The following is a 12,211-nucleotide window of genomic DNA, read 5'->3' as shown; positions in this document are numbered from 1 at the left end:
ATTAGAAGTACTTTATGTTCTGAGAGAACTTATAAGGTCGGTACTGAAAATTTCTATCCCACCCCCATGCTAGTCTTCATTGATAAGTGTAAAAAAAAAAAAAGAGCAAACTTTCGCATGCAAACCGATTAGGGTTCGCGTAGCGCAGGTGCCGATCTCCTGATTCTCAACCCTCGGCCGGGGTGCAATGCGTGGTTGGGGGCAAGCCATCCGACGCTTTCCCGTGCTTTTCCCTAGATTTCTCTAGGTACCCATTTGAAGCTGGGTGGACTTTTGGCTTGTCTTACAGGGAAACGCCACTAACCCTTGTCCTAAACCAAATGGTCGGCACCACCGAGATTCGAACCAGCGACCCTTCGCTTGTGAGTTCGGCGCGTTAACCACTCGGCCATGGACAGACAAATTGATAAGTGTCATCTAGCAAAACTATTGCAACTAGACAGATTTTCTTTTATCTTGGGCGTAACTCAATAGCCAAAGTAAGGATGCTTATTTTGTTGCGTTATCCCCCCTCCCAATGCTCCTCGTAAAAATCGCCTCTTTTTACTCAATAGTCATCGCCATCTTCAGGAAGTTAAATAGGTTGCATTTACGGTCGTTGATCTTGTGAATCTTCAAAATGCCAAAGACAAAGTTCAGCAAAATTTGACGGATGAAATGAGGCTTTTGGTTTAGCTTTTTTTCTGTTGGATCAATAATGTTAAGAATAAATCACGTCAACTAACGAGCAAAATTATTTCGGTGAAACAAAAGATCGATACTCGTTTCCTTTTGTAATAAATGAATCTATGCAGGTGCAAATAATTTGCTCATATTAGGGGCTCTCTATATATGGCATATATGGACCATTTTGTTGCAAAACAAGCAAGGGGACTTGAGCCCCCTCCCAAGAAGAACAAAATGACGCTTTTGTGGGAAAAAAAAACTTGTCGGACCTTACCCTTCCTCGGAAAAAAAAATTCTGGTTTGCAAATTTTCCTATTTATGATGGAAGTTTAGGTTGTTTTCTAAGAAAACATCTTAGCAATATCATAATTCATTATCTTAGCAATAACTTAACAAGTAATGTCACACGCATAATGAATATTTCATGCTTTAATGCCACATGGTTCATGGCTATTACCTTAAATTGTAGCTAGGAGCAATCTAAGGATTTATCCTTGTATCGCTCAAGAGTGATAAATTGTGTTGAATTCAAAGTTCTTTAGTGACCAGGTGCTGTTGCATGATTAGTAGCATCCCAATTGATTTCACACCCCTGGAGTACCACTCACCATCCAGCCTTCGTTTGAAAACATCAACGGATTCAACATTAACGGTTTCTTTAGATAGTTGGTTCCTTTTATTGACAAAATACATAATAAATAATTTTCTAAACTTGTCGACGGAGAGCAGGGCTCGATGTGTCGGCTAGAAAACAGAGGCAGGAAAATGCTGAAATAACAAAAAAAAGAAAAAACTCTACAGGGTAGGAAATTACAGAGGAGGCCACCCCAGCGCGAGAACACCAGAACATAGTAATATATATCATTCATCAATCCCAGCATCCAGATCAAAGAAAATTGCCTCTTGAAACTAGGGGGCATTTCTGCTAAATTAAGTTTATTTACAATATGAAGAATATGGTATCTGATTGAGAATCTAATCTTTCTGATAGATCTTTCTTTTTCTCGATCTTTCTGATTCGTTGAAGATTGGATATCATAATACCACATTGCTGTATGCAAGTCTTTCAGTTGTTTGAGATGAAGTAAATTGAGAAAAATATATAAAGTTTCGGTTTCCAATTGATTTTTAAGCCTCACAGAGCGATGAACAAAAGTACAAAGAATTATATTGGCTTATTTTGAGTTATCTGAAGTAGTTGCATATGGACTATAAATGTGTTGAGATAAGTTACAGGGTAATAACTAAGATATGATTCAATTAGAGAATGGTATACAAATTTAACGATGGAAAAAGCAAACACATTTTTCAATCTATAAAGACACCCCAAGGTATGGGCAAGTTTCCATCACAAATAATCAGAATACTTACGGGAAGATAAAAGCTCATCAAGAATAATCCCACGGTAACGAAATGAATTTATTCTTTTTATCCTACTTTGATTTACAATTAACTCAGGCAGATTCAGCTTTGATAGTCTTTCTGGGTAGGAAAGCTCCTGCACGCCAAATATCATTTTGGTGGCTCATTTCTGCACACCTTCAAGAACATTTATGTCTTTTTTAAAATATGGGGAGGCAAGAGACGTTTCAACTTCAAGCTTAGGACACACAAGTCCCTTATATAGAAGACTGATGACTTTAGGGGAAAGACTACACTTAATTAGTCCCATAGTTGAACTAGCACCAGTAGCAGACCTCTTAGTATGAGTGCTGAATTTTAGTTCATTGTCAATAGCGACACCGAGACCTTGCTTATTATTTACAGATGAGAGTGGGTGGCCTAAGGGGAACTAAGAGCGACAAGGATTTTGTTTGCCAAAGTGAATGATATTGTACTTAGCAACATTGAATTCAGGAAGTCAAGCCTCAGCCCATCGATCCAGCAGTTGAGGATTATTTTGTAGAAGGGCGTGAACGTCACAGGACAAGGCTGGTCCAACAAACTTCAGGTCGTCTGCATAAAGAGTTAATTTACTGCTGACAATGGAAGGAGCGTCATTGATGGAGATATTACATAATGTAGGACCCAACACATATCCCTTAGGCACTCCACTCAAAACATGTGTATAGGAAGAAAGAATACGATTATCAGAGTCATCAGAAAATTGAGCATATTCACATTGCGAATAAAGAAAATCAAAGATCCAGAGCTGGTATTTCTCTTCAAACTTGGCTGCACGTAACTTAATTACAAGTCGCTTGTGACAAACTTTCTCAAAAGCTTTAGAAAAGTCAAACAGAATTATGTCAGCAGACACCCCCATATCAAGCAACTTAGTTATATGATCTTATGATTCAAGGAGATCGGTGTCAACAGATCTTTCTGAACGAAAGCCATGTTGTAAACTATGCAAAACATTACTTTCCTCAAAGTGTTAAGCAACTGCAGAAATGATTAATCTTTCGAGAACCTTAACAACTGCTGATGTCATGCTAATGAGTCAATAATTTTCAACAGGGTTCTCTCTACCTTTTTTAAATTTAGGAACGATATGTGTAGTTTTCCAATCCAAAGGTAGTCTGGAAAGATTTAACGATAACTTGAACAGCAGGGAAAGAGGTTGGCACATTAACGATAACTTGAACAGCAGGGAAAGAGGTTGGCACAAAACTGTTTAACATTCGTGTAGGATACGTGGGGAAATGGCATATGCACCAGCAGATTTATTCAGTTTGATGGAGGTTCCTTTAAAACTATTGTATCAGTAATCAGGTTTGGTTCCATCTTAGGGGATGCATCACATAAAGGAGGTTTGGGATCAACAATACTGGAATTGGAGGAAAAAGCAGATGACAATTGGTCGAAAATACCAACTTTCAGCTCAGCATCAGCAACTAATGGACTATTTTGTAGCATATCTGGGACCGTGCATCTGCTGCTATAGTTTTGAGTTACGTAACGCCAAACAGATTTAGGGTTATCCTTAACATCCTCAGCCAATTTTTCCTCAAACCTTCTCTTGAGCTCCTTTATTTGGTTGTTTGGCTGATTACCAAAATATTTGAAGACTCGATAATTTTCTGTGGTCTTATTTTTCTAAAGTGATTCCACGCTCGGTGTTTTCTGTTGATTAGCTTTCTTATTTTGGTAGTTAAAAAAAGGCAAACTTTTTTTCTCTTTTGCCTGAAAAAATCTGGTGCAAGACTTTTCAACATCCAGAATTTCCATTTATACATTTGACCAACTCTCATGAATATCATCAGTAATAAGCTGTTTCCAGTTAACATTGGAAAGTCTTTCATAGACTAGTCTGTAGTTGAAATAGTTTTGTTGCTTAGAAGAAGGTTGGTTAGTAGGCAGACATTAACCCCGAAATAATTATAACATGGTCGTTATTACTAACGGGCGTGACTATCATATTCTTAATAAGAAGGTCAGGATTATTGAGAATATCCAGATCAAGTGTGTTAGAAAGTTGACCTTCCCTAAAACGAGTTGCTTGTGATATTGTTTGACAGAGAGAATTATTAGAGAGGGCAGGGTAAAAGGAGAATCTCTAGTGCAAAAACCAGATCCATCAATCCATTAGATTTCAGGAAGGTTAAAGTTCCCCATAAGAACAAAATCACAACTGGCAAAACCGGACGTCACATATAATAATATAGTAGCCACATTATTTTCGGAGTCGAAAGCCCAGGGAGCACTGGGGATTGTATAACCAACATCCTTTTAAAATTAAGATTGTTTGATTGTGTATTTTTATACAAAGATACTCAATTCCGTCAGTAGTAAGAGAATTAGGAGGAATAAGACTAGTCTTTAGTATATTTCTCATATATAAGTGCACTACTCTGTGGCAAAGTGGGGAATTGAGGTTAGAAAAGAATTCATAACCATTGATTTTGATTTCATTAGGTGATAAGACTGACAAGGTGTTTTTTGGTGAAACTATTGTAATTGCTGCAACATCCACATCTTCTGTTATTCTACGAAAGGAAAACTCAGAAAGCTTAATTAGGGAGGCTTTCAACATTGGAGCTAAGGAACTTCATTCCTGGCCACAAAAAGAAAAAATAACAAACAAAGAAATCAACACACGTTCAACAATATTTCCAGCACTGACAAAATTTTTGTAAGACAGACGTCCAAACTCAGTTTTTCGGACGTTTAGTACGCAGGAACGTCATCATATATGACCAAATTGCACCCAGATACCCAACCCTTTTCTACATTGAAAGATAAAGAATAAGGAAGGAAGACAGGGCACTTGCACATCTGTATCGTGTTATTTTTTGTCTGTAAGTTGCTGCACTCGATGTTACAGCGCTACCATTACTAAACAGGTTGAACAATATTAGATGGCCTTAAGTAGAGAATTATTAGCGAACAACTCAAATAAAACAAATACGTGATTTTACCCTGAGCCAAGATCAGTAATTGGAGTTGTTAAGCTGTTGACCAAGTGTTGAACAAGTTACTATTTCAAGCAAAATATAAAGTGGAAAGCTTGATAGTGGAAATTAAGAATACTCAAATAGACTAGGCTAAATGCCTAATTTGTAGCTTTTATGTTCCTGGCCACTTTGAACATGGAAATCCCAAATCTTGACTAAATAGGTCTATTACGTAGCCTGGGATTCAAGTTTAGTGATAAGTTCTAGTAATTCTTGACACTGGACTTAACCAGTTCATGCACTAGATCACAAGAAATATAAAGACCTGAATTGTGCAATCAAGCTAGGCCATCATGTCAACTAATGAATTGCAAAACAGTGATAGTCCTTGTCCTGCTGGATTTACACGTAAAGAATCATATAAAGAACTGAAGAAAAATTATCATAATGAGAAAAAGAAAGCTACTAAGGAGCTGCTGGATACTTTGAAAGATCCCACTATTGTTGTCCTTGCTGATTATTTGAAAGTCAGAGGAACACTTAAATCTTGGACTAAGTTATGGTGTGTCTTAAAGCCTGGGATTCTTTTGCTATACAAGTCACCTAAGGTAAAGGTAAGCTATTTATTGGTCTAAACACAAGCATATGCTGTTAATATAGAATATGAAAAAAAACCCACAAATTTTGATTTGGCCTAGCCTAACACTGCTGTCACTATTGCATAGCAACCCCCTCCTCCCTTGCAATGAGACCAGATAAGGTAAAACCAGTATCGAATTAAGTAAAATTAGCCTATGTAAACTCAAACACACATCTTGTTACCAAGCACAGATACAAGGGGGGGGGGAGAGGCAATAGGGATAGTCACCCCTGCCAAACAAATTTTTTAAGAGTTAATTACCTAACCTCACCTTAAATCACATTTGCCAGCAAGATAAGGTGGTAGATCCTAGGTAAAATTCTAATTAATTTACTTCTTGCTATCTCAGAAAGGGTTTAGGTTAGGAAAATAAAACTTTCAGGGATGAATCTACAGACTAAAGTATATCCTGGGAAGATATTTTGAAGCAACTACCTCCACTCCTTCTCCCTCTAGAGGGCCCTGACCTTTGATGACCTTTAAAAATATGTGTGCTATAAAAGTGAGACCTTGCAAAATAGATTTTCTGCTAAATTGAAGTACAATAAAATTGTTTTCAGCTTCATAGCTTTGGTCAATTCTATTTTATAAGGTTTTAAAGATATGCAAATACATTTCCTAAATTTTGAAAAAAAACATAGACATGGCTCAAAACTCTACTCAAATAACAAGAATTGCATTTTCAGAACTAAAGGCAGAGAAAAAGCAACTAGTAACTGAAAATTAAGGTAAAATGTTGTTTTGTCAAAATTTCAATAGGTATTGACCTGCCATGTAGGCAAATTTCAGGGCCCTCTGGAGAGAGAAGGAGTGGATATTGGTACTTTAAAATACCCTCCTGGAACATGCTTTAGCCTGTAGACCCATCCATGAAATTTTCATTTTCCTAACCTAAACCCTTTCCAAGTTAGCAAGAAGTCAATTAACTAGAATTTTACCTAATCCTACATGATACTATTTAGTACTATGTACAAGAAATAAGCACTAGAAAATTGATCATTTTCTGAAATCAAAACAATAAAACATATCAGTACAATAAAATTGTTCAAAGACAGGATAGGTTATACACAAGACTGAAGTGTATCTGTATTGTTATAGAGAGCCCAAGGGAGTGCAGACCTAAGACAAGAAGGTTAGACAGTGACATACTGTGGCCTACATAAACAAGCAAAGGTTGACATCACTTATTGCTGCTTCCTAGAGACAGAGATACAGATAAAATATACATAATACATATGTCCAAATAGAATAATTGTATTTCCATAAATATTTTTATAATTTTATTTCCATTACTGAACAAGAAAAAATTCAAGACTCCTTCACCAACACTGTAAATGTTTACCTTATTGCTAGCAGTCACACAACATTATATAAAGTAACATACCCTGTACTAGACGCCAATTCATCTGCCAACAATCTAATGTCTGCCTCATTTGGTGGCACTGAAATATCTTACAATGTTGATGAAGATACTGGCTTGTCATCTACTATAAGGTTAAAGATTATATCTTTTTCTATACTGGATGGCTTTGCATCCTACCATAAAGAGATTTAAGAATTATATGTCACCTCATTCTAATTGGGAGTTCAAAAATTTTGCTTCTCAGTTTCTTCAGCCAAATCAATGTCAATAGTTAAGTGAGTATATTTTGCATCTCCCTTGACATTAGACCTAGTTATACTTATTTTTCTCACACATGGAACCTGTTATATGGCACCATAAGGTCAACTATTCTTTTTGGTGCAACTCAACAAGATCCTTTGTGTGGTAATATTCTTTGAAAGATGCATCTCCTGCTGCTAAGATCAGGTACACTAGCACCAGTCTCATAGAGAAAAATCTCTTCCAGTCTCATAGAGAAAAATTTTGGACAAAAAATAAAACTGGCTAAAGAGTTTGTTCAGAGCTTTTCACCTTGATTGTGACAGGTTTTGCAGCATCAACAAAACTTTTCTTTTTTCCCAGCCAACTGACTAAGCTCTTTCTTATTCCTTGCCCTTTTTATTTGCTTTTAAGCACCTTTGCCAACAGTACTGGTAAACAACATTAAAAACAATCCCCTCATCCTCAAACATTGTTATTTAAACAATAGGTCCGTTCTTGGACATTGTATTTTGAGATAGAATTTTCTGTATTTTTTTATGGCACTTGGTATTTACCAAGTGACATATAGCAATTGCAAATTGTGTAAGTCAGTCTGTCCTGGTTTTGCTACTTAAGGCTATTCCAGGTAAGCTAGGACAATAAAAATTTGACAGGCGTATCAGGGACCAGACCAGATTAAATTAGAAATAGTCGTTTTCCCAATTTGACCATCTGGGGGGGGATGGGGGCCAATTAATTCAGAAAAAATGAAGTATTTTTAACTTACAAATGGGTGATAGGATCTTAATGAAATTTGATGTTTGGAACAATATTGTGTCTCAGAGCTCTTATTTTAAATCTTGACCAGATCCAGTGACATTGGGGGGGGGGGGGGGTGAGTTGGAAGGGGGAACCAAAAATCTTGGAAAATGCTTAGAGTAGAGGGATTGGGATGAAGCTTGGCGGGAAAAATAAGTAGAAGTCCTAAATACGTTATTGACATAACCAGAATGGATCTGCTCTGTTTGGAGGGGAGGGGTTAATTCTGAAAAATTAGAAAAAATGACATATTTTTCACTTACAAAGGAAGAAATTTGAAGTTTGGACGTATATCGTGTCTCAGAATTCTTATTTTAAATTCCGACTGGATCTTATGACATTGGGGGGAATTGAGGGGGGCCCAAAATCTTGGAAAACGCTTAGAGTAGAGGGATCAGGATGAAACTTGGTGAGAAAAATAAGCACAAGTCCTAGATACATGATTGACATAACTGGAACGGATCTGCTCTCTTTGGGGGAGTTGGGAGGGGGAGGGTTAATTCTGAAAAATTAGAAAAATGAGGTATTTTTAACTTACGAAGGAAGGATTGGATCTTAATGAAATTTGATGTTTGGAAGGATATCATGTCTTAGAGCTATTATTTTAAATTTTGACTGGATCTGGTGAAGGAGAAGTTAGGGGTCAGAACCTAAAATCTTGGAAAATGCTTATAGTGGAGGGATTGGGATGAAACTTGGTGGGAAAAATAAGCACAAGTCCTAGATATGGGATTGACATAACCAGAACGGATCTGCTCTTTCTGGGGGAGTTGGGGAGGGGGCTCAATTCTAAAAAAATTAGAAAAAAATGAGGTATTTTTAACTTACGAAAAAGTGGTCGTATCTTAATGAAATTTCATATTTAGAAGGATCTTGAAACTCAGATCTCTTATTTTAAATCCCTACCAGATCCAGTGTCATTAGGGGGTGGGAGTGGAAATCTTGGAAAATGCTTAAAGCAGAGAGATCAAGATGAAACTTAGTGGAAAGAATAAGCACAAGTCCAAGATAGGTGTCTGACATAACCAGGTCAGATCCGCTCTCTTTGGTGGAGTTGGGGGGGGGGGGTAATTCGGAAAAATTAGAAAAATGAGGTATTTGTAACTTATAAATGGGTGATCAGATCTTAATGAAATATGATATCTAGAAGGATCTTGTGCTTTAGAAATGTCATTTTAAATCCCGAACAGATCCGGTGACATTGAAGGGAGCTGGAGGGGGAAACCAGAGTTATTGTAAAATGTGAAAACAAAGGTATCTTATGAATGAATGATCGGATCTTAATAAAACTTGATATATAGAAGAATCTTATGTCTCAGATGCTCCATTTTCAATTCGAATCGGATCTTGGGACATAGAGGGTGGGAGGGCAGAAACAGAAATCTTGGAAAACGCTTAGATTGGAGATATCGGGATGAAACTTGATGGGAAGAATAAGCACATGTTATAGATACGAGATTGACATAATTGGTATGAATCTGTTCTGTTTGGGGGAGCTGGGGGTTGTTAATTTGGAAAAAGTAGAAAAATTGAGGGATTTTTAACTTAAGAATGGGTGACCGGAACTTAATAAAATTTGATATTTAGAAGGAACTCATGTCTCAGAGCTCTTATTTCGAATCCCGATCAGATCTGTTGACATTGGGGGAGTTGAAGGGGGAAACCAGAAATCTTGGATAACGCTCATAAATGTTGTAGATACGTGACTGACGTAAGCGGACGGGATCTGCTCTCTTTGGGGCAGTTACGTGGAATTGTGACTTGATAAGTCACAAATTACATTTTGAGTGCATAAGAAGATACTGATAGTAACATCTTTGTCCTTTTTTTTGGCCAATAGAACTACAGTAAAAAGCATACCATTTGAAAAAAAAAATCAAGTGCCAAGGTGATGTTTCATAGTCACTAATTCCACATGCATATATTTATTATGGTAAAATCTAATAAAACCAACAATTTATACATCTTTTAAATCAGCATTTTTGCAGATTTAATTGCAAGATTTTTAATTGCAAAGATGAGTTAAATTGTGGTTTGTTAAAATACAATTAGCATAAAATGAGTCAAAGTCCACAAGACTTTCAAGCAACAAAATTGAATAAAAAAGGCATATATTTATTGTGATCAAATCTAGTAAACCCAACAATTTATTCATCTTTTAAATCAGCATTTTTTCAGATTTTTAATTGCAAAAATGAGTTAAATTGTGGTTTATCAAAACATAATTAACATAAAATGAGTCAAAGTCCACAAGACTTTCAAGCAACAAAATTGAATAAAACAGGAACATGAGAGTAAATAATATGAATAGCCTTAGTTCACAATTCTTTTCCAATAGAATCATTAGTGCTGTCATAATTGTGCCCCAGATCCCCACCTAATGGTTCCCAGTATAGACCTCAGCTACATGCAAAAGTTCGCTGATTTTGTGGGTTTGTTTTGTTTCTCTGCTTATTTCTTATCAAATTTTGGTTTATAGTAGCAAATCAGGCCAATTAAAAACAGAAGAAAATCTTTTAACTTCTGTATGGAGCCTAGTGCTATGTTTTGTGCTATTTGTGCTATAGCGTTTGATTTGTGCTATAGCGTTTGATTTGTGCATTAAACATGCACATGTTGACCACTAAAATTAGCCTAAATAGAATGGTGAAATGAAATAGTTTATAATTTCTTAAGTGTAGTGAATTCAATGATACAAAATGCTCTAAGTTTCTCAAATGTTATTCTTTCTAATGAAAATGGAATCCTACAACTTTACCAAAATGACCATTCAAAATTAAATTTTTGTTTTATGACAACTATCCTTTATGCAAACAAGGAATTTTTATTGTTGATTTTCTGCACTCATTATTTATTTATTTTCACACAAAACAGTAGCCTAAGCACCTAGTGATTGTTGTAACATTCTATTGTGGCTAATATCAAAATCTAAACCCAAAGCTACTACCCAAAGATACCAACAGTTATAACTGATTAAAATTTAACATAAGGTATTTGGCAAGAAAATCAGGCCAAAGATTGGTAGAATGGCATTCAATATTTGATCTATATAAACTAAATTTATAGATTGTAGTAACTAATGTGTTAACTGAAAGAATGGTAAATTACAATAATATATAATACAGTGAACATGTTACAGATTCTATGTTTCAGTGTTTTTTTTCTAACAAAACAAGATCTTATCTTGGATTGCACTTGAAGGAAATTCATGGGTGCAAAGAAATATTGAGGGGAAGTGGTGCAAGTAGTGGAAAACAAAATATGACCAAGGTCCTTAAAGAAAAAAAATGTTTTCAAAGATAGACTGTCCAAATTAGTCGATTTTTTTTTATAGAAAATCTGCTGGAAAATGATCCACCAAAATTTCCAATATACTGCATTTGAGACACTGTAATAAGTTCTAAGGAAAGCACAAGTTAGCCTAAAGAATAGGGGGACTAAGGGCACTAGCTCCTCTCACATTTAGCTTAATTTATGTTCAGTTTACTGTAATTATGATGCCAGCCTGCGTAAACTTCCTAGAAGTTTCGACGTAATAATCATAGTAATTCTTGAGATATTACAATTATGCCCTTTTGACAACATGGATACTGATAGTGTCTTTTGATGTAGTCCAACATCCCCATCAACGTTCCTTAACAGTTTAATACATACTAATGACAACCTGAATGCATATAATATATTTTGATTTAGTTCAATATTGCCCCTCAACATTCCCTGAAAGTCATCTTTGTACCCTTGGCTGTTTCTTGGATACTGCAGGTATGCCTGTTTTACAGCCAAGATCCACATATTATCTTTTGGTTTAGTTCAACATTCCTCTGAGCATTCCATGAAAGTTTCAACTTAATGCCTGTAGTTGCTCCTGAACTTAACGTAGACATGTATGGATATGCTCTTTTGACAAACTGGATGCACATAGTGCCTTATGGCTAAGCTCAACATACTCTTGACATTCCCTAGAAGTTTCAAATTAATACCCTTAGCTGTTCCTGAGATATTGTAGATAAAACTTTTCACAACTTGGATGCATTTAGTGCCTTTTGATTAGTTTAACATTCTCTGAAAGCTTCAACTGAATACACTTAGCTACCCTTGAAACTTTGCAGATATACTCTTGGGATAAAATGATATGTGATAAATTAGCTTTACCTGAAAGTTTCA

At 36.0% G+C, this 12,211-nt stretch overlaps 1 protein-coding gene across 1 annotated transcript in view; it reads left to right on the top strand.

Moving 5' to 3' along the window:
- Window positions 1-4,996: 4,996 nt before the first annotated feature.
- Window positions 4,997-12,211, top strand: part of LOC136043099 (oxysterol-binding protein-related protein 8-like) — a gene marked incomplete in the record, with an annotated part of 88,828 nt that continues 81,613 nt past the window's right edge. Inside the window, 1 exon segment of the mRNA XM_065728049.1 lies at window positions 4,997-5,617. Coding sequence (XP_065584121.1) covers window positions 5,357-5,617 — 261 coding nt within the window.

The sequence above is a fragment of the Artemia franciscana genome, chromosome 2 (assembly GCF_032884065.1).
Source record: "Artemia franciscana chromosome 2, ASM3288406v1, whole genome shotgun sequence".
NCBI lineage: Eukaryota > Metazoa > Arthropoda > Branchiopoda > Anostraca > Artemiidae > Artemia > Artemia franciscana.
Note: the sequence above shows the minus strand (reverse complement) of the source record. Positions and strands in the feature narration are given on the sequence as shown.